At 43.5% G+C, this 19,718-nt stretch overlaps 1 protein-coding gene across 1 annotated transcript in view; it reads left to right on the top strand.

The window, feature by feature from the left end:
• Positions 1-19,718, top strand: part of KCNQ2 (potassium voltage-gated channel subfamily Q member 2) — a 164,726-nt gene that overhangs the window by 118,785 nt on the left and 26,223 nt on the right. Inside the window, exons 12-16 of the mRNA XM_084848417.1 lie at positions 5,193-5,246; positions 11,665-11,888; positions 12,451-12,562; positions 15,784-15,915; positions 18,327-18,413. Coding sequence (XP_084704543.1) covers positions 5,193-5,246; positions 11,665-11,888; positions 12,451-12,562; positions 15,784-15,915; positions 18,327-18,413 — 609 coding nt within the window. The remainder of the gene's footprint in view (positions 1-5,192; positions 5,247-11,664; positions 11,889-12,450; positions 12,563-15,783; positions 15,916-18,326; positions 18,414-19,718) is intronic.

Raw genomic sequence — 19,718 nt, 5'->3', positions numbered from 1 at the left:
GACATCAGCGCTGCCAGCTTCCACTGGTGCTTGCAGAAAGTAGCCATCCCTCAGTCAGAAGCAGCCAGTCCGTTAAGGCAAGTGCGGCAGAGCCCTGCCTGTGGCTGTCTTCTAGAAACTCTGAGCTCTGGCCGCAAAAACACAGTAGAACATTTTTTTTTTTTTAGACTACCAGTGTGGTGGTATTTTCATTTTAAGGTGTGGGTCCAGTTGAGATGGGCAAAGCGCCCCAAGCCTCCATTTGGCTCGTACTTACTTCCACTTCATTCCTCTGCTGCTCGGCGCAGAGGGGAGGGTGCCTTTCTTCAGTGCTGAGCAGTAGACGAGAGCCCTCCCAAGGCATGGAGGCTGTCTCCAGTAGGATAACCTCTACAGCTGAGAAAGAAAGCCTTAGAAGGCATGGATCCTGCTGGGCTAGAGAGTTTTTCTCTCTCTCCCCCTCTCTCATAATACTAGAGCCTGGGGTCATCCAATGAAGCTGAATGGTGGGAGATTCAGGACAGATAAAAGGAAATACTTCTTCACGTAGAGGCATACAATCCAACATGGCTGTTCTTACGTTCTAATGTAGGTTCCCTGTGGATGTTCCCTTATCAGACGAGGTGGTTGCCTCTCTTAGGACAACCTTCTGGCCTGAGAAATGCTTGGTCAAGAGTTTTAGAAATGGGAACAACAGACCAAAGAGAGCAGAGGCTAGGGATGTTAGAAAATTCCACCACGGACTCCAGTGAGGCCGGATTCTTTAGAATCCGTTTCAGTCAGAACTATCCCCCCAGCCACCCCGTGGAATCCCCCCGGGATGGAGCCTACCTTTGTCGGCCGTCCGCTGCCCCGTGAATGGCTGCTCCAGTCTGCAGCCGCCATTTCCATTCTACTTTAGCCATGATAGGCTACGTAAGTATTTATGTAGCCTATCATGGCTAACACAGGGATGCCATTTGCATCCCTGCGGTAGCCGTGATAGTCTACGTAAATATATACTTAGCCTATCATGGCTACCACAGGGATGCAAATGGTGGCTGCTACGGCGGCCCCCATTTGTGGCCACAGCCCAGCAGTGGACAGAAGTCCAGCTGCGGGCGGCCCCGGCCGGCAGCTCTGCAGGCTCCCCGTGGAGCGGAGCTGGCCGGGGAGGATTCCGGGGTGGGGGGAGGGACAGATTGCCTCCTCCCCCCGGCGGACGGCCCCAGCAGAATGGGGTAAGTAATCCGTACAGCCCTACCAGAGGCTTCTCTTCTACGGCCAGCATAGAAATACTGCACACTGGCTCTGGCTCTCCTTTGCCAGCATGCCACACGCTTCCCTTGGCATAGCCAGGATAGAAATGGGGTGCTCTGGATTAGGAGGGACAGAGTCTCCATCTCTCAATATCCAGCACACTCCATTGCTTTGGTTTATGCTGTCTGGCCAGAAGTGGAAGAGCCCTCCTGGCCCGCCAGTGTAAATAGTATCTGGCCCCTTCAAGTGACCCACCCAACATCAAACCTTCCTTGAGGGCTTTTGATGTTTCAGGGAGCTGCTCAGTGGGGCCCAGTTCATTTTCAGGTTGAGCAGGAACATGCTTGTACACTGTTATTTGACACTCTTTGTCCTGACTTGAAGATGCAGCTGAATCACCTAAGCGGTATGACTTAGCTAGGGCAATCATAGGAAATTAGGGCTGTCACACACTTAATGGAATCTTAGCTTGCTTAATCATATGAGTTTTAGTTGATTGATCTCTTAAATCTGTATAAATTTGCATATGACAAAAACAATAAAGAATAAAACACCCTTCGTTTTAGATGCAACACAGGTGTTATTGCAGCGGGGATCAACTCTGAAAAGACGCCCCACCCTACTTTTAAACAGGATAGAATGCCTCTTCTGAGATGAACTCCAAAAGCCATATTAGTGTAATACCTTTATTAGACCAACCAAAAGATCACAGAAATGTGCAAGCTTTTGAGCTCTCCAGATCTCTTAATCAGGCAAGATGTTACGAAAAGCAGTTTTGGCGGGGGGAATGGGGAGGGTTAAACCCTGACTTGATGGTAAAGTCATAATGTCTGCACATGCAAAGTCCCAAGATGAAGTGGGGGAGGAGAGGTCTGCAGACATTCAAATTAGGCTCTGCGGGTCATGTGATGGATACAAGGTTGGACCTGGAACTGCCTCCAGGATTGCTGGGAACAAGAAAGGGAAAAATGTTGGATCCCTCATTTTGGAATGGTGATGGTGCTTAAAAACAATCAGCTGCCTGATTAATAGGGGACAGCTTTTTAGGGAATCTTTTTAAAATCGATTAATCTAAATGATTGATTGACTAAACATTGCAGCCCTATGGAAAGCCCGTTGGGAGAAATGTTACTGGTCCCCCCCCCCCCCAGCCCCATTTGAAAAACAAACATGGTATCTTAACCATTGTTGTCAATGTGCCAGACTGGCCATTCATGGGCGGATGTGTTTGTGTGTCTGAAGCAGTTTCTAGAGAAGGTAGAGCTGTTCCCTGACTTCTATCCTTTTCCAGCCTGGTTGTTTTTGTCTTTTATTTATCGTATTTACTTATTGCGTATTTATCCCACCCTCCCACCAAGATGTTCAGCTTGCCCCTCCTCCTGTCTTCCCTCTGTTTCCCTCACAACAATCCTGTAAACGTAGGTTGGACCGAAAGAAATTGGCCCAACGAGACCTAGTGAGCTTCATGGCTGAGTAGGAATTGGAACTCCGGGTTCTCCAGTCCAAGTCTGGCACTCTATCCATGAGAGCACACTGGCCCTCATTACGCCATGCCCACTCTCATTGTATGTCTTAGCTGTCCGAAAGTAAACTACAGACATATCTTTGCTGATCTTCATATTCCAGTTGATATAAGACAGATGTCGGCATGCCTTGCTTCTTAACCCTAGTTCAGCCTTCCCCAACTTGGCGCTCTTCAGGTCTGTTGGACTACAACTCCCATAATCCCCAGCAGCTAAGCTCTCTGGGGATTACGGGAGCTGTAGTCTGTACTCTGACACAACTGGAGAGCGCCAGGTTGGGGAAGGCTGGCCTGATTATGTGTGCAGGGAGTTCCTCGCTCCAGGAGCATGTAAAAAGTTCTGCCCAGGTCATCATGCTTTACAGCATGTGTCTTTAATATACCAACATGCCTGACCCCTTGGGAGTGCATCACTTTCATGTTATATGAAGATGCAGCAAAGCAGGGGTAGGGAACCTGTGGCCCTCCAGATGTTGTTGGGTTCCAGCTCCCAGCAGTCCCAGTCAACATGATCAGTAGATGATGAGAGTTGTAGTGCAATGACATCTGCAGGGGCCCATTTTCCCCATGATAGCTGTAAAGTGTAGACAGGAGTAATTTGATTTATTTATACATACATATACCCTGTGTTTCAGTTGATATTGGGTCCCAAACTGGCTTACAATTCAAACAACACGCAAAGGTATCATTTCAATAGGTACATGTGGGAGTATGTATGTACTGAGTCTTCTAGTCCCCGCCAGGTGGTTCCATAGTCTAGTTTCTGGGCTCTTCCCTCCAGAAAGTGGGGGCAGAAGGAGCTGTAGATGGACTTGGGGGCTGGCTGATGGTAAAGATGCCAGCCCACCAAAGCAGCCCCTCCACTGGTCTGTAGAAGGACCCTTTGGTCCTTAGCAGTTGAACAGTTTAAAACATTTGACATATAATTGCAGTGTCTGCAGGAGATTCATGGTGTCTGTGCATGTTAGATAGTCTGACCCATTGGCCCAGTATAGCAGGAGCAGGGCTGGCACCACAAGCTATTTTATTTGACATTGGTATGTTCTCACACCAGAAATGAGAATTTCTTCACAGAAATAAGATTTCTGGCTTGCTATGAAAACAGTAGGGTATCCTTGAGAAAAAGAGGGTGGATTCCATTTGAACTTACAGTGGAGGTTGCAAAGCAGAAGGAATTCGGCACATCCCTTCAGCTGCCTTTAGACTGCCAAGTTCAAATTATCCCTCCCTCGCAAGCCAAGCAGGGCTTCTTATTCCCCTTCTGCATTTTAAATGTGGCTGAGAGATTTTTACGGTGGCTCTAAAACTATACCCTGTGACCTATTAGAACAGCACATTTGAAATAAGAACGGTGGTCTTTGGGCCAAACTAGATGTCATTAGAAACACAGAGTCTCTTTCAGGAAGTATCTAATACAAATAACAACTTAAGTGACATCATTGTGCTTTGAGTCTCCCTGACATCCACCAGCCAAGGATGTGTGGGGGTGTGGGGAGATGTAAAGCACAATGATTTTACATCACACGTTGTTTGTACTAGACATTACCAGAAAGAGAGAGCAAAGACAGATGGAAAGGTGGCAGCTCTATGTCTCTTATAATGCCTCGTTTTGCCCTGTGTTGTGTGGAGCACATGTAATAATTCGAATTATAGCACATTCTACAGGACGTGGGAGCTTCCCACCTTGGCTTTGTGAAATACATAAATTTTAGGCTGTGTGCCTTTCATATGCTTTTAAACACCTGTTGCTAAAGAAAAGATGCCAATATTTTCAAAATGCAGCAAATGCCAATAATTAATAAGGGACAAATAAAAATGTCAAGATAACTCAATGGAATATATTGTTAGATTGAATTCAGTGGGGAAGTGTCTCCCTTCCTTAAACAGTTCTGCTTACTGATTGAGTGAGTAGATTAGAAAACATTAGAAAATGCCAAGAATTAATATTTGGGAGTGGGGAAAACTGCGAAATTCAAAATAACTTGAGAGTAAATACTGAATATAGAAATTAAATTAAATGGGGAACTGTCTCCCTTCCCACCTCCCAACGCTGTGTTGAAAGTTAGAATATACCCGTTTCTAGCAAGCATGGAAAATGCTGGTAATGATTAATATTTGAAGGGGAAAAATTGCAAACAAAACTTTCAAATTAGCAAGAGTATAAACATGAAATATTTTGAACGGCTCCATGCACCATCAGACATGTTGTCTGAAAAAATAATGTTCCCATTTGAAATGCAGAAGGGGTTATTTGTAGTACTATTTTTAATTGCAAAGCTGTAAATGAACCATATTTTGATTGCACTTTGCATTAGGTAGGAAAAAAACCCATCCCAGATCCATACTTTGCATAATGAATGTGGCCTTCCCAATTCCTTTCTATGGTTGATCAAAGTTTCCTGTTTGGCATGAGCCATCTGGTCTAATTTTTCTACTTTCCCCTCATTTTCAGTAAAAGCAATCCGTGCAGAAAGTCACTTTGTGGATGCTGCTCAGGAAACTCTAGGTACCACGGGAATTGCTTCGCACTGAACTAATCCAAAGCTGCACGGCTCATCCTCTCTTTTTCTGTCTCTTTCTTTCCCCTGCTACCTTCTGTTCTGATCACTCATCTGCTTAATAGAGGTGCTCAGTGAGCTAATGCAAAGGAAGACCCAGTGTAATGCCCTTTGACGCAAAACTGACATTGGCAGCTTCCTTGACTTCCCGATTAGACAAAGCACAGAAATCACCGAAAGAGGGGGTATTTGAAATATATACTCTTGCCTAGTTAGAGTCTTTCTTGGCAAGCTCAAGACCAATGGCAATGAAAGTGACCAAGTGTTCAGGGGATATAAACACTATCCTGGAAAACATAGACATTGTAATCATTGCAATTAAACTGGGAATTCCCCAGTTTAATATTAATATTAGAATTCAGAAGTGCATGCGTTGACCTGTGTTGCAGGTTTATCGGAGATGGTTCCCTTAGATGTCACTGAATAACTGTGAATGGACTTCTCCTTCATGGATCTGGTGTAGTGGCATTTGAAAACATGCCTGGCTCTTCTAGCACTTCTACTACGCAGCTACAGACAACTAATCTTCAACCCATTTTAGCTATAGGTCCCCCTTCAGTGGCTGTGTGCATAACTCCAGTTACTATTAAACAAGGTTTGGGTGCTGGTGCTGAATGGAAACTAAAATGACTGAATCACAGATTCCAGTTCATGTAGCATGTCTTGCTCAGATGACTCTGTGACAGTTAAACCAGCTTCAAAGACTTTGCAGTGATTTGTGCTTCCTGACACAGCAGTCTGACACTTGTAAGGAACTGGCAGTTTCCTTCAAAGTTGTCAAAAATGACCGTTGTTTTGTCTCTGATCCCACCACTCCCTCCCCCCAAATCAGACTCCTAGGTGGCTTATGCACACCTTGTGATGATTAAACTACTAATTCTCTCCTTTGCATGCTTTGAATGGTGGACACTTGGTTTGTTTGTTTGCAGTTAAGTGTGGACTTGCCAGTGCAAGGCCAAGTCAGAATGCACAGAATGCTTGCAAAATGTGATGGATGCATGTCAGATTTTGGAATCCAATTTAACTCCTAAAGTCATTAATCTTTTGTTTCAAAATGACAAAGCTCTGACTTTTTAAATTAAGTCTCCCAACATGTATATCTCTTTCCTTTTTAATTTTTTTTTTAAAAAAAATACTAGCAGGAGGGAAGAGACTATGTTAGGAAGACATATTCACGTTGATCATAAATCCCACCGTGAAGTGGATGTAGAGAAAAAGATGCATGATCAAAGGCTTCACTGTAGCTTGTTCTTGGGCTAACTGGATGCAGGAGCTGTAGAATCCTGAATTCTAATTCTCACTAGGTGTTTTATGTCAGATCTCTCCTTCCCCTTGAAACTTGCTCCCTTGGCCAGGCAGGGTGGCTGAGGATGCTTGGAGTCTGATGGCTGCTTCCAACATGGCGACACCTTTTCTAAGATGGTTGGTGGTGGGCTTATCCATCATTGTTATTCTCAAGCATGAGTGGTATCACCCTGAGCACGCTAAGACATTTTTGACATGGGGGCAGTAAAATAAAATCCCCTCTCCACTCGGTGGCACCTTATATTCCAGTCTTTCAGAGGCGACTGGAGGTGATTCTCTGATATTAAGAAGGATCTCTTAAGGGATAAGGTGGGTGTCCTAAAAGTGCAGATTAAAAATCTTCCTGCTCTGTCTCAGCTTCAGTGCTCCTTTCCTATGGTGTACTGGTTAGAGCTAGTAGTGTGTAAACATATGGTCTTTTGCTGGGTTTTGTGGGCTAGTTCCACCCTCAACCAGCAGTTGTGTTCACTCAAGGCATAATGTAGTCTGGTTTTGAATTTCAAAACCAGACTACATTAGTCTGTGCACCATCTGTCTTCTTTCATTGAGGTCTGAGTCATAAGCTTTTGTCTGTTCTTACTAAAAACAGTGGTCCTCAAACGTTTGGGCAGGGGAGGTGTGCTTATAAGCAGTTTTGCTTCCATCCTTGGAAAATGCTCTCTCACAATCCATGAGCTCAGAGCAGTGAAAGTTTTAAATTGCAACTAGGCTTTGGGAGAGACGTATATGGTACTTAGTGCAGTTTTGAATACTGTATGAGTATTAGGATTTTTCCCACTGAACCCTGGAATACAGGATAAAATGGTGGTGTTTGAAAGAATTATGACAAACTGTGGCCATGTACTTGTACATTGAATCCTTGCATTAATCGATCCTACTCCTAAAGGAAACCAGTGTGGTATTAGCAGTTGTTAGGAATGCAGATAATGGTTTTTACAGCTCTAAAATACAAGTGAAATCCAGGGAACCCTTGGTGTAGTGATAGTAACATATGGAAAGAAACAAAATGTTCCATGAGCTGTTGTACAGTGAGATGCAGCCCTAAGAGAGATACTTGGTAAGAAAGTAAAATCCAAAGCACCCATTATTATGCAAGGGTTGCAGAGATGAGAGTAAAATACTTCTGCTTCATACTCCAGTATAGGCTGTGCATCGTTTTTATGAAGCTTTCAGGAGCAAATGTTGAATTTATAAAGCCAGCTACATGTTACAAAGAGTGGAGTGGGGAGGGTGTGCACACAATGCAGGAATGCCATTTTTTTTGTGGCGGTCACAACATCTGTGGTAAAATGTTAATTAGCCCTAATAAGATATTGGTAGGCTTTAGTATTTGATGGGGCACAATTTTAATATTTTGTTTAGAGTATCAACATACTAAAGCTGATCCTGCATAGATTTCCACACCCTTCCCTTATATAGTCACATGTGCCCAACAACTTCACATCAGTGCACAAATCCATCGTCACCTACCAACCTAAGCTGTTGGTGCTTCCGTATCCTCTCTCAGAGACAGTATGCTTTACCTTGTATAGATGGAACCATGGTCCTGAATCAGCTGCAAATGCTTGCCATTTTCCCCCTCCTCCCCAGTTCAGTTAGCCTTCCCAGCGGCATTGTCCCCTGCTGAAATTTGCCTGCATGCTACTGCTAATTAACTTGGAAACCAGTTGTCTGGCTGAAGGACCCTTAAAGTAGCAGTGGGTCTGGCTCTATTGTTAATGACTTATTTGTTTTTTATTATGCCAAATGGTTTGGAAAAGATTCCACATTCTCTTCATTCTGAGTAACAGGCTTTCAGAGAATGCACATCAGTGCATTAGCAGTTCCACATAATTAATGTTAGATTTTATTTTTAAAAGAACTAAGTACCGTTATATAGCTCATGCTACCCAGATATGTAGTTTACTTTCCCATGTACTCTGTTGAGTTCAGGGATATAACTTTGATAATCTAAATGGCCTGATATGCCAGTAATGATGCCTGTAGCGTGTTACCCTCTAGGATTGCCATCCTCGGTGGATCAAGTGGGACAGATCTGCCCTGCTAAGACATTACTACATCTGAACTACTGACTGTCACCTCATAGGTGCTTCAGAGTTTGCCACTCTGCAGGCTGAAATGTATTCAGGAAGGAGCCCCTAATTGCCTCATCTGGCTTATCGTATCCACACTAGATCCTGTCTCATCCCATCTCTGTACTGGCTGTCTCAGTTTTAGATCACAACACTGGCACAAACTTGAGATATGATATGGCAGCGGCATGGTGGACAATGTATGCCATCCTAAATATCCTCTTACACAGGATTTTCTGCAGTGATCATGCAGCATACACAGTTTCCAGAGTTAACTTATCCATAGGACCTCAGCCTCCACTAGTTCTCCACTAGACCTTTGCAAACGTGCAATGCAAGTCAAAGTAGATTATAATTGGCTTAATCAGTGGTGGGGAACCTGTGGCTATCCAGATGCTGTTATACTTTAACTCTCACCAGACCCAGCCAGCATGGCCAATGGTCAGATACGATGGAAGTGGGAGTCCAACAACTTCTGAAGAGCCACAGTTTTCCTACCCCTGAGCTAGATAGACCAGTGGCCAGAAGCAGCCTTCATTTGAAAAAAGCATCCAGCAAATGAACCAACTCTTAGTACAAGTCTTCTGTGGTGTGAGAAAGCTTTGATCCTAAGAAACATAGGAAGCTACCTTATGCCAAGCTCAACTATTTGTCCATTTAGCTTAGTATTGTCTACTTTGACTAGCAGCAGTGCTCCAGGGCAAAGTTATTTCTCATCACCTGCCACCTGACCCTTTTACCTGGAGATGCCAGCAATTGAACCTGGGACCTTCTGTTCACAAAACATATCCCACTGAGCTACGGTCCCTCCCCTGTTCTGGACTATGACTCGCTTTGTACTAACAACAGTAAAAGCAATAACAATAGCAACAACAGTTTTATAGCAATAACAGCAAAAACAATAACAGCAGTCCCAGTCCTTCATTACGGCCAAGTCATGTGAAATCTTCCCCACCTAACCAGTTTTCTCTCTTTATTAAATGTTTGATGTTTCCCAGTGCAAAAATGAATGTGTAAAACTAGCTTCCTCTTGTTTAACAGATCAGTTTCCTGCACATAAGTACATGTAACACACAAATGCTCACAATAGAGGTCTAACTATATTTTTTTAGGAAAAGCAGCTGTGGGGATGGGAAATTTGGAGTTGAGAAGATGCAGGGTGGTGGTGCTGTCTAACATTTTCCCTGCCCACAGTTTCTCTGCTCCAGATCACCATCCCTCCCAGTTTTTCCACAATGGGACACACACGCACGCACGCGCATGCACGCACGCACACGCACACACACACACAGTACACTGCAGGAGGAATGAGGCTAGGAGCACCTAGAGCTGAAAAAGCTGGTGTGGAAACAGTGAAGCGCCCTTACGCAAAACAAAGGCAAGAAAGAACAAAAGGAGTTTCCTGCTGGGCTGGGCCCGCCAGTCTATCTTCCATCATTGGTCATTCAGAAACCACTTGGAAGAACAGAAGGAGGATGTCAGAGTTTGACCCAGGAACTGCGTGCTTAGGCATCAGAGCTCTTTTTCAGGCATAGAAGGGAATATTGGGGCATTAATCCAGTAGTGAATGGACCAAATAAAAAGGACTGAATTAACATAGGGTACAACATCAGCCCCTGTGATTGGCATGCACATGAAACCTCTGGATTTGGAAGGCCTGGGGTAAATAATGCAAGCTTGGCTTCCTGCTTTTGCCTCATCAACAGAGAAACTCTCTCTCCCTGCTGTACTTCAGGCTTGAGCTTATGTTACTGAGCCCTGGTGCTGGAGACCCTCTATTTTTAGATCTGGGCCCTATCCTGGCCCCAACAATGAGGTGTGATAGGATTTTCCATGCTCTTTAATTAATCTTAATTCTCAGGCGGAGGGCATAGCCCTCACAATTAATATTCAGAAATGAAATAGGGGGAATCTGACCCAGAAACTCCCCAGAGAGTGCAGCTGTGCACCCCGACACTTCCAGTTTATTTTTGTGACAGTGCAGTTAGGCAGTTCACCCACCTTTTATATGAGGGAAAAATATATAAGATGCTGAGGTAAAATATATTTGCAGATATTTGGGGTGGGAGCAGAAAGACAAAGCAATGTTCAGAAAAGCTGGTGAAAAGGAAGGTTCACTAATGCTTATACAAAAGACGTAAATGGCCATTTTTAAAAGCTTATAAAATGTTCTGGAATCAGGTACAGCAGGGGTGGGGAACATGTGGCCCTCCAGATGTTGTTGGGCTGTAACTCCCATCAGCCCTACCTAGTATAGCCAATGGTGAGGGATGATGGAGTTGCAGTCCAACAACATCTTGAGGGCCACACATTCCCCATCCCTGAGGTAAGGTGAAGGCTCACAATAGGAATGTATCTATGAAACGTTCTCCAAGATGGCTGTCTCTTGACTGTGATAGAGAACTTTGCATTGTGGGTAGTGAAGCTGTTTCTTCTCCCACTTCAGACAAGTGGGTGGGAAGGCAGGAAGGTTTTGAGCCTTGTGTCCACACCACATTAGTTGGGTTGGTTATGACAGGTATATCTTGGAGATTCTTTCCTCACTCTCCCCATCTAAGGACAGGAATCAAGGTCCAGAATTGGAGTAGTTGGCCCTTACACCCATTCCCCTGCATATAGCTGCCCTTTTCCAATGCTTTATACCAAAATGCCCCCCTCAGTCTTTCCATGTGCACTCAACAATATCTCGCATTCCAAAATCACTTTCTGTTTACATACTCATTCCCCATTTTTTCTCCTCAATTAACGACCCCCACCTCATCTCCATTCATCACCATGGAAACCTTTCCTGAAATGCCTTTTTGAACCAATTTAGTGTTAAAAGCCACATCTCACTGCTGCTGCTTCCACCGCTGCTGCTTTGAAAGACAATTGATTTTGAATGGCTGAAGGGGAGCCGCCATGGTGTTTTTGGAGTGACTTCCCCCCTCCCGCTTGTCTCCTCTCTCTTTTTTTTTTTGGTCTTGTTTCGATTTGTCTTTGTGCACAGTCAAAAGGTCAGCTTGAAAGATCGTGTCTTCTCCAGCCCCCGAGGTGCGGCCACGAAAGGTAAAGGTTCTCCTCAGGCTCCGGGTGTCCGAAGATCCCCCAGCGCAGACCAGAGCATTGAAGACAGCCCAAGCAAAGTTCCCAAGAGTTGGAGCTTTGGAGACCGAAGCCGAGCCCGGCAAGCTTTCCGCATCAAGGGTGCCGCATCTCGTCAGAATTCAGAAGGTGAGGCAGCTCAGGGGACAGAGGAGTGTTCTGATTTATCACAGGATCCTTCAGTTGGAGGTTCTGGCCATTGTTGGCCTTATGATGAGACAACGACGAAGTAGGAAGCTTGGCAAGCACGCTCCGTTATGGTCTTCCAGAAACTAGGGAAGGCTGTTTAGTCCCAGATCTTCCTGTGTTTTTATTTGGGCGTTTTATGGCTGCTTTTGTTTTACATAAGATAACGCTATTCTGTTCTCATTCTTTTAAAATGTGGTTGCTTTATTGATATGATTGTAAATTTCATTGTTGTAAGCCATCCTGTGGACCTTTTAAAGCTGAACATAACATAACATAAATTATGTTTTATTAAATTTTATTAAAATTTATGGCAGAACATAAATTTTAGTACATAAAAACTAAGTAAATGTTGTCTTAACCAAGCTTAGAGAGATAAGAAACAATATATAGCCAAGTGTAAACATACTTGCCATTTCTAAATTTCTTGCGTCTTCTGAGAATTTTACGCTTCTGGTCTTTCAATAAGAGGGGTACTAGTTTCCTTCCATCCTTCCTTCCCCAGAAGCATGCCTCCCTGGGGAAGATATTCCTGATGGTGACAACAAGAGCTGCAACTGTGAATTTGTGACAGAAGATCTGACACCAGGCCTTAAAGTCAGCATCAGGGCAGTGTGGTAAGGGAGGATTGTGTACATGGAGGAGCTGGGGAGGACTCTGACAATGCTGAACAAGCAGTGCTGAACCTTGCTGGAAACTCCATTGCTACTCACAGGATTGCATAAGGCTCTCTGTTGTGCTTAAAGTACAGCTGGGTAGAGGAGAATCAAGTTTGGCTTAGAGAGGATTACAATCTGGAAGCAGCTCTTATAGTTTAGCAGCCTTGGCAGGCACCACTACCAGCTTTATAACTTAAAGGTATCTATAGAGCGATCCTGTGATGGTTTGTTCCTAAGGAACACAGTTTTCCCCAAAATGACAACACATGGATTTTTATACAAGCATACAACAAACATGAGTCTTATGAAGCTACTGTGGGCCTTTAGACTTCACTTTAGACTTTTAGAATCCTTTGCACTTCAAAGGACTCCAAAAGTACCTTTATTTTTGTCACTTGGTACTTGCTTGAAAGAAACGAGTGCAATTTTGGTGGGAAATTTTGTACTGAAATACACAATTTGATAACTATTTAGGTGGCCTCAACCACATTGAATGCTGAAATAGCCCCCCTCTCCCTCAATAACCAATAACATTTGGCAGGGCCCTGGCTTACCGTGTATAATTTTATTTCCCAAACAGACTGCTTATTGTAATGGCAGAAGAATGGAATGGAATTCTGCTCCCTCCAGTGTGTGAGTGAGTGTGTGTGTGTGTGTGTGCGTGTGTGTGTGTGCTTAGCAGATTGGAGGCAAGCAGAACCCTCTCCTTTCTGCCATCACTGTGCTGGGCAAATTGCAGCCATACCTATGAGTTCTATTGCAGCCAGGCCCTATACCTAAATGGCCCCTTTGCACGTTGCATAGAATGATCCAGTAGCCTATGCAGCTTCTGGCCTCATGCATGGCCTGCTTCTGTACTTGTGGGACCACATGATGAATGGGCTACTGGATCAACCCATGCAAAATGTATGCCTCTGTATCCAATTGCTGGGGAACATGAGTGGAAGGGTGCACTCCTGTCCTACTTATGGGCTCCCTGGTTGGCTGCTGTGCAAACAGAACTTTGGACTAGATGGACCTTGGTCTGATCGAGCAGGGCTCTTCTTATGTTCTTAAAATGTGGAAAGATCCCTTCATGAGGAAAAGTGCCTGGCTGCAACAAATTATGTATGCATGGCAGCAGGGATAGGGAGGTTAGGGTTGTATTTTGCTTTTATGGAGAGTGAATATGTAACCTGCTCTCTGTGTGCACACATACAGGGGAAGCAATATTTCACCCTTCTATACTATAATTTAACTTGAGCACACTCCGGGAGAGAGTGGAGGACAGGAAGGCCTGGTGTGCTATGGTCCATGGGGTCACGAAGAGTTGGACACGACTTAACGACTGAACAACATACTATAATTTAACCAAAACCATTATAGGCTCTTGCAAATTGCAAATCCAGTTGGAGAAGATACAGGCTGAAGAAAAAAAAAATACTGGGAGAAGGAAGAGAAATAACCATTCTGTTGTGGGCCAGCAACACCCTATTCTGTGAGTGGAAGGGAAAACAGTCAAACAGTGTGCCCCCACTCCCTTTTGCCCTTCCTTTCCTGTGGTCTTTTCCACTGCCACCAGGTGGAAATCTCTTCCCACCCCCCCGCCCCCAGCTGCTTTCACCAAACCAGCCTTAAAACTCTCTGGGTCTCAGGTATCTACTTTAGATAGTGTGGCTATTAGGCATGGGCTGGGTAACCCAATAAAGATAAGAGACCACAAGGTTTCAGATAACAATGTTTATATGTTTACTGAAGAAAAATGTTAGTAGGAAAAAGTTTTAAAATTGGAATGGATACTCATACACAACAAACAGAAAACACATGAGCAATAAGGTAATAAAATAACCAGGGATAAATGCATCCAGCTAACCTAATTAGACTGTGACCCTATTTTATCCAGGTCCCTTATCCAAGTAAATCTGATTGTCATAGGTTCAGCATTCTCTCAGCCAGTTCTCCAGTTCCAGCAGTTGTGACTCTTTCTTTGCTTTATCTCTCTCTCTTCTCTCTGGTTTTTGCTTTTGCTTGCTTCTGCCTTAGGCTTTAATATCTTAAAATGAGTTATTTTCCCAACTCCAACCAATCAGGAGGGTAGTTTCTTCTTCTCTTTTGCAACCTAAATTTCCATTTCCTAAGCTCTTTCTCTGACCTTCAGTTGAGCTTCCTACAAACCTTTGGCTTCCTGAGCAGACATCCTGACTCCTATAACCTAACTAAATGCTTGCCCTCCTGGTGGAAAATGACTAATGCACACTCAAAGAGGATTTAACCCCATAATATAAAAAAACCAAACGAAATACAAATATGGGGGACAGTTCTTTTCCTATAACACTCTCCATATGAAGAAATGCAAAGAAAAAAGAAAGAGTGCCCTACTATGCTTGGGGAGTATAGCTTAGTAAAGCATATATTTTGTATGCAGAATGTCCCAAGTTCAGTCCCTGGCATCTTCAGTTAAAAGAATCCCAGTTAGCAGGGCTAGGAAAGACCTTTGCCTGAGACTTTGGAGAGCTGCTGCTGGTTGAAGTAGACAGCATTGGGTTTGATGGACCAACAGTCTGGGTATAAGGCATCTTCATATAATCATATGATTCAGTGCTGAATGTTCAGGATTTGCTTTGCGGGTCCTTCCCCTGGTGCTAAGTCACAACATGCAACTACCCATTGTGGGCAGTAGGATGTAGGAAGGGAACACTCTGGAAAGCCTGTTCTAAGGGTCACTTCATATGATACTCAGAAGGAAATCCATATTTAATCTGCTTTGTGGTTCTTTCCACCTGCTCCTTAACATAAGAAAGGACAGACAGTTTTACACAGAGGGATGAAAAGTGTGAATTGGGTAACTTCACACTTGATGGAAATAGTGGCTGTGCAGCTGTGTATCTTAGTTATTCCCTGTATGCTGTATGTACACAATGCAAGAGAGCCATACTTTGTCCTTGGTCTTTGCAGCATGTATACAACTGCATCGGCACCCTCTTTTACAGCCGTGGAGCTGTTACAGAGATGGGAGTGTTCTCTGTGTAGCAATTTGTTAACTGTAGTGTGAGTAGGGTGCATGTATATTTGTGTGGAGAAGAAATTAATGTATGGGGGGGAATGGGAATGGTCACAGATAGAAGGTAATAAATAGAGGGGGGAAACCTCTATTGCAAGTTGCACATTTCTGCTTGTCACTCTGCCCTTTTCTACTTTAGTGTCATGAGATTTCTGGTTTCCAAGCGGAAGTTCAAGGAGAGCTTGCGGCCCTATGATGTAATGGATGTCATTGAACAGTACTCAGCGGGACATCTGGATATGCTTTCTAGGATCAAAAACCTCCAGTCCAGGCAAGAGTCTCCCCTCTTTCAACCTCCTGCTGTCCATTGGGCAAGTGTTATCATGGCTCTTCTTGACAGTCACCACCTAATGTATGTTTTCACCTCTATGAACCACTGGGTTTTGTGAATAATGACTGTTCATATCTAGGTTGTAAGTACTAGGTTTGTATTGCAGAGCATGAAGCTCAGACTGCCTCTTCAGATTTCATTTTTGTCAGTGAGTATGCAATGGATATGATAAGCAGTAAGCGCCCTACCCAACTCCCCTCATATCTGCTTCATTGTTTTCAAGATAGCAGCCATGCAAGGAAGAAAAGCTGTGTACTCTGGTAAACATTAGGGTGATCTCAAGAGTAATGGTTTTTTTTTTTTACAAAACGTTTCTTGCGAACAGGTGGGAATTGTAACAGAGTTTCATCACTGAAGAGACTATAGTGTGGAAGAGATGCTTTACCCAATAAACTTGCTTTTGAATATCAAGCTTCTTAGCAATAAGGTGCTTCCAGATGAGGTTTTTGTTCACCTTGCATCATTCATGGAATTTTACAGAGAGAGTCCAGGTGATGACATCTTGTAACCCTCCCATGTTTTCCATGACTTTTCCAGTTTTTTGTCTTTTCGCAAAAAAAATATGTTAAAGGAGGAAAATACGGAATAGCTGCACAGTGTCTTTTGACTGGCTGTGCTAGGAGCCCTCTGTCTGGAAGCATCCTAGGTAAACTAAAGAGGGAGGTCCAATTCACGTGAACTGGGATTTTGTACTGTTTTCCCCATGACTGATTCGGCAAAGGCTCTGCTTTTTTCTTACTCTGAGATTACTAAGCCAAAGAAGGAAAACAACATATTTTGTTCACATTTTTTGATGCTTAGTGGGTAGGTGGGGTGGGAGAGAGTAAGATTCTACTAGTTTGAAAGGCAAAGGTTTATTCTCTTGGTTTCATCAGCGCAAGGAGAACATGGCACAGTCTTTCTTTACTAGGATCTAAGAACCACTTACAGTTCTTCTTAGTGGCCTATCTGCTGTGACTTTGAATCCATGGGAAGAGGAGACCACTCAGTACAGATGGAAGGGTCTAGCAGGGCCTATGAGCTGTCAAGTCTCTTGTAGCTGCTAAATTGACCCTCAGAGACTAGAGGAAAGCTTCATGCACTCCATGAATGTAAACAACCATTTACCAAATTGTCTACCATGGTGGACAGCCAAGCAACTTGGTAGGCAAGTTATTTGTTTCATCCCACCAAGCGGTGAGGACAGTTACCTCAGTTGTGTACTTGATGGGAAAGATGGGGAAGCAGGAGAGGACAAATTTGTCCTCACCACTTGGCAGGATGATGTGTATTATGGTATGTTGCCACGTGAAAAATGATTGCACTTTAGCCGTGTCTTAAACAACATATTGCAGGTTGTTCTGTGTTTTTGTTGTTTAAATCAAAATCAGTCTGGGCAGGTCACCATGTTGACTGGAGGAAGGATAGGCCTTCCTTTCTTATCGCTTTTCGGCTCAAAAATTACTTTCCCTGTGCTTGTTTTTGCCGTAGGTAAAAGAACTCGAATCCTATATCTTTCCCCCCAGTGGTGATTGCACATTTTTGATAAAGTTGTTAAGACAATGTGTGTGTTTTTAAAAAGTAGCTTTTGGACAGCAATTTTGAGCTCAAAAATGTCTGGAAGGGAAAGGGTTCAGACAGACCCTTCTCCTTGCCCACTCTTCAGAATCACAACTTGCTCAAGCTGATTCTTGAGTTTTTAATGCGGTAGAAAGAAACACAGAACTCCGTGTAAATTGTGGTTTGAGCTTGAGACTACTTGTAATTGGCTTTAATTTCAGCTGTCAGAGAACAATGTCAGAATTTTTGGAGGTGTCCATACGCACTTTCTTCTTCACCACTCATGATACCTATTGCTGCTTTTGTGAAGTGTGCCATAACATCGTGTTTTGTTTTTTATTTAATATACCTTGTTTCTGTCTCTTGTCCCATCCCATCCATGGGTGTGTTAGTCTCCTTCAAAGCTTGTGTTTCTCAAACTAGCTGAGAACATGTGACATGTATTGTAACAGTAAGGAGTCTACATTTCCAATGGAATATTGTCAGAAATGTTCCAGCTTGTGCAGCATGTATTGCCTATTCATTGCAGAGCAGCTGCCCTTTTGAACAGAAGAAGGGCTATTCCATTGTTGCGCAAAATTCTGCAATTTTTCAGTTGGTAAAATTTGGTGTGCTACCAAATGATCAAGTTATATGATTACTGCCTTTTGTTCTGAGCGGAATATAATTTTCAACTTTCTTCTCTTTCTCCCGGTCATTTTCTTTTAAGTTGTTCTTTCTGTCTCTGCAACTTTCCAAACAACTTTTTCCAGACATGTTGCTTCATTATGCGTTTTGCTGGTGTCTTTTTTCTTCTCATTTATTTTTGCCAGGATAGATATGATTGTCGGTCCCCCACCCCCTTCAACTCCCCGGCATAAGAAGTATTCAACCAAAGGATCACCCCAATACTCGCCTAGGTTAGGATTTGCCAAAATGCCTCTTTTTTTCTGAAACTTTCATTTGCTTCCTGTCAACCCCCTTTCATGCCACGTTAAATGACAGCATTTGTCACATGCTGCTGATGCATATTGCACCGAATGGCTTGCTCTCCTGGATGTGCTTAAACGTTAACTTTTAGAGACACCAAAGGTGGTCCTTCACAGCAGTGCAAACTTGGAAATGGCCAGAGGGCGCTGATCTGACCATTCGTTTTCCTTTGATAGAAGCATTCAAGACTGTCTCAGCTTTTATGCTTGGAATGGTAAAAGTCATGGCGTTGTGTTGCTGAAATTCCAGTCTCCATGATAAAGATTTTATAACAGTGAGAGGCATTTCCTTCTAATGGAGAAAACAAACCTTTGCCCCAAAATGTTTGCAATGATGCTAAAATACTTGTGGCAGGCTTTCAGCTAACCAAAGACCCAAGGTTTATACAAAGAGAGAGTCTGAGATTCAGCAGCTCCAAGGTGTACGTGGAGTTCCATGTGCAGATCTATGGGGCTCATTCTCTTGTTTTCCATCATAAAAGAGAAACCACTCTACACATGGACCTTTGGATCATACTCATTATGGTTTTTGAATGACTTACCTGGGGTGGTTATCATTCTTCCTGCAGATTAGGTGAAAACAGGTTCTTCTATGAGAAGGTCACTCATGGCAGGCAGTCTTTCCTGAAAGAGAAACTTCCCACAACTTCCAATCATCCTCTACAATCTGGAGATGTAGGGGAGTGTTGAGTGGGATTCTAGGGTGCACTTGCATTTCACATGGGGTTAATGCTGAGTTCTAATAGTGTTGGCTAGCAAGAACTGAGTATGCTTTACAGAACATAACCCAGTATTCCTATGGCAGTCACACTAGGGTTCCTTGATAGCCAAGTCAATATGGAAAGGTTCCCTCAATGTGGAAAAATTGAAAACCACCATACTAGGGAAAGGCCACTGAGGTTCTCACTTGCTACTAGTTAATAACATCTTGCCACTCCTTAGATTAGAAGTAGGCTTTCTTAGTATTAAGCAAAGTAAGGACCTCTGGCACAAACAAGGCTTTGTAAACAGCAGTCACCACAATCCAAATTAAGGACATACCACATTTCACAACCATAGCCTTAGACTGTCTCGGCAGTAGAGATATCCACAACTGATTTAATAGTATGTAACTACAGCAATCAAGATGGCAGATAGGAAGAGCAAGGTGGTTGACTTCAGCAATAGTAATCCATCTTAAAAACAAGTACTTTAGCATCCCTAAATTGTGGGTAGGGTTATGGGAGTTTTGAAGAG

The sequence above is a fragment of the Heloderma suspectum genome, chromosome 4 (assembly GCF_057233095.1).
Source record: "Heloderma suspectum isolate Gila_16-S chromosome 4, 16-S_ref, whole genome shotgun sequence".
Classification (NCBI taxonomy): domain Eukaryota; kingdom Metazoa; phylum Chordata; class Lepidosauria; order Squamata; family Helodermatidae; genus Heloderma; species Heloderma suspectum.
The sequence above is the reverse complement of the archived record's forward strand: the minus strand, read 5'-3'. Positions and strand labels throughout refer to the sequence as shown.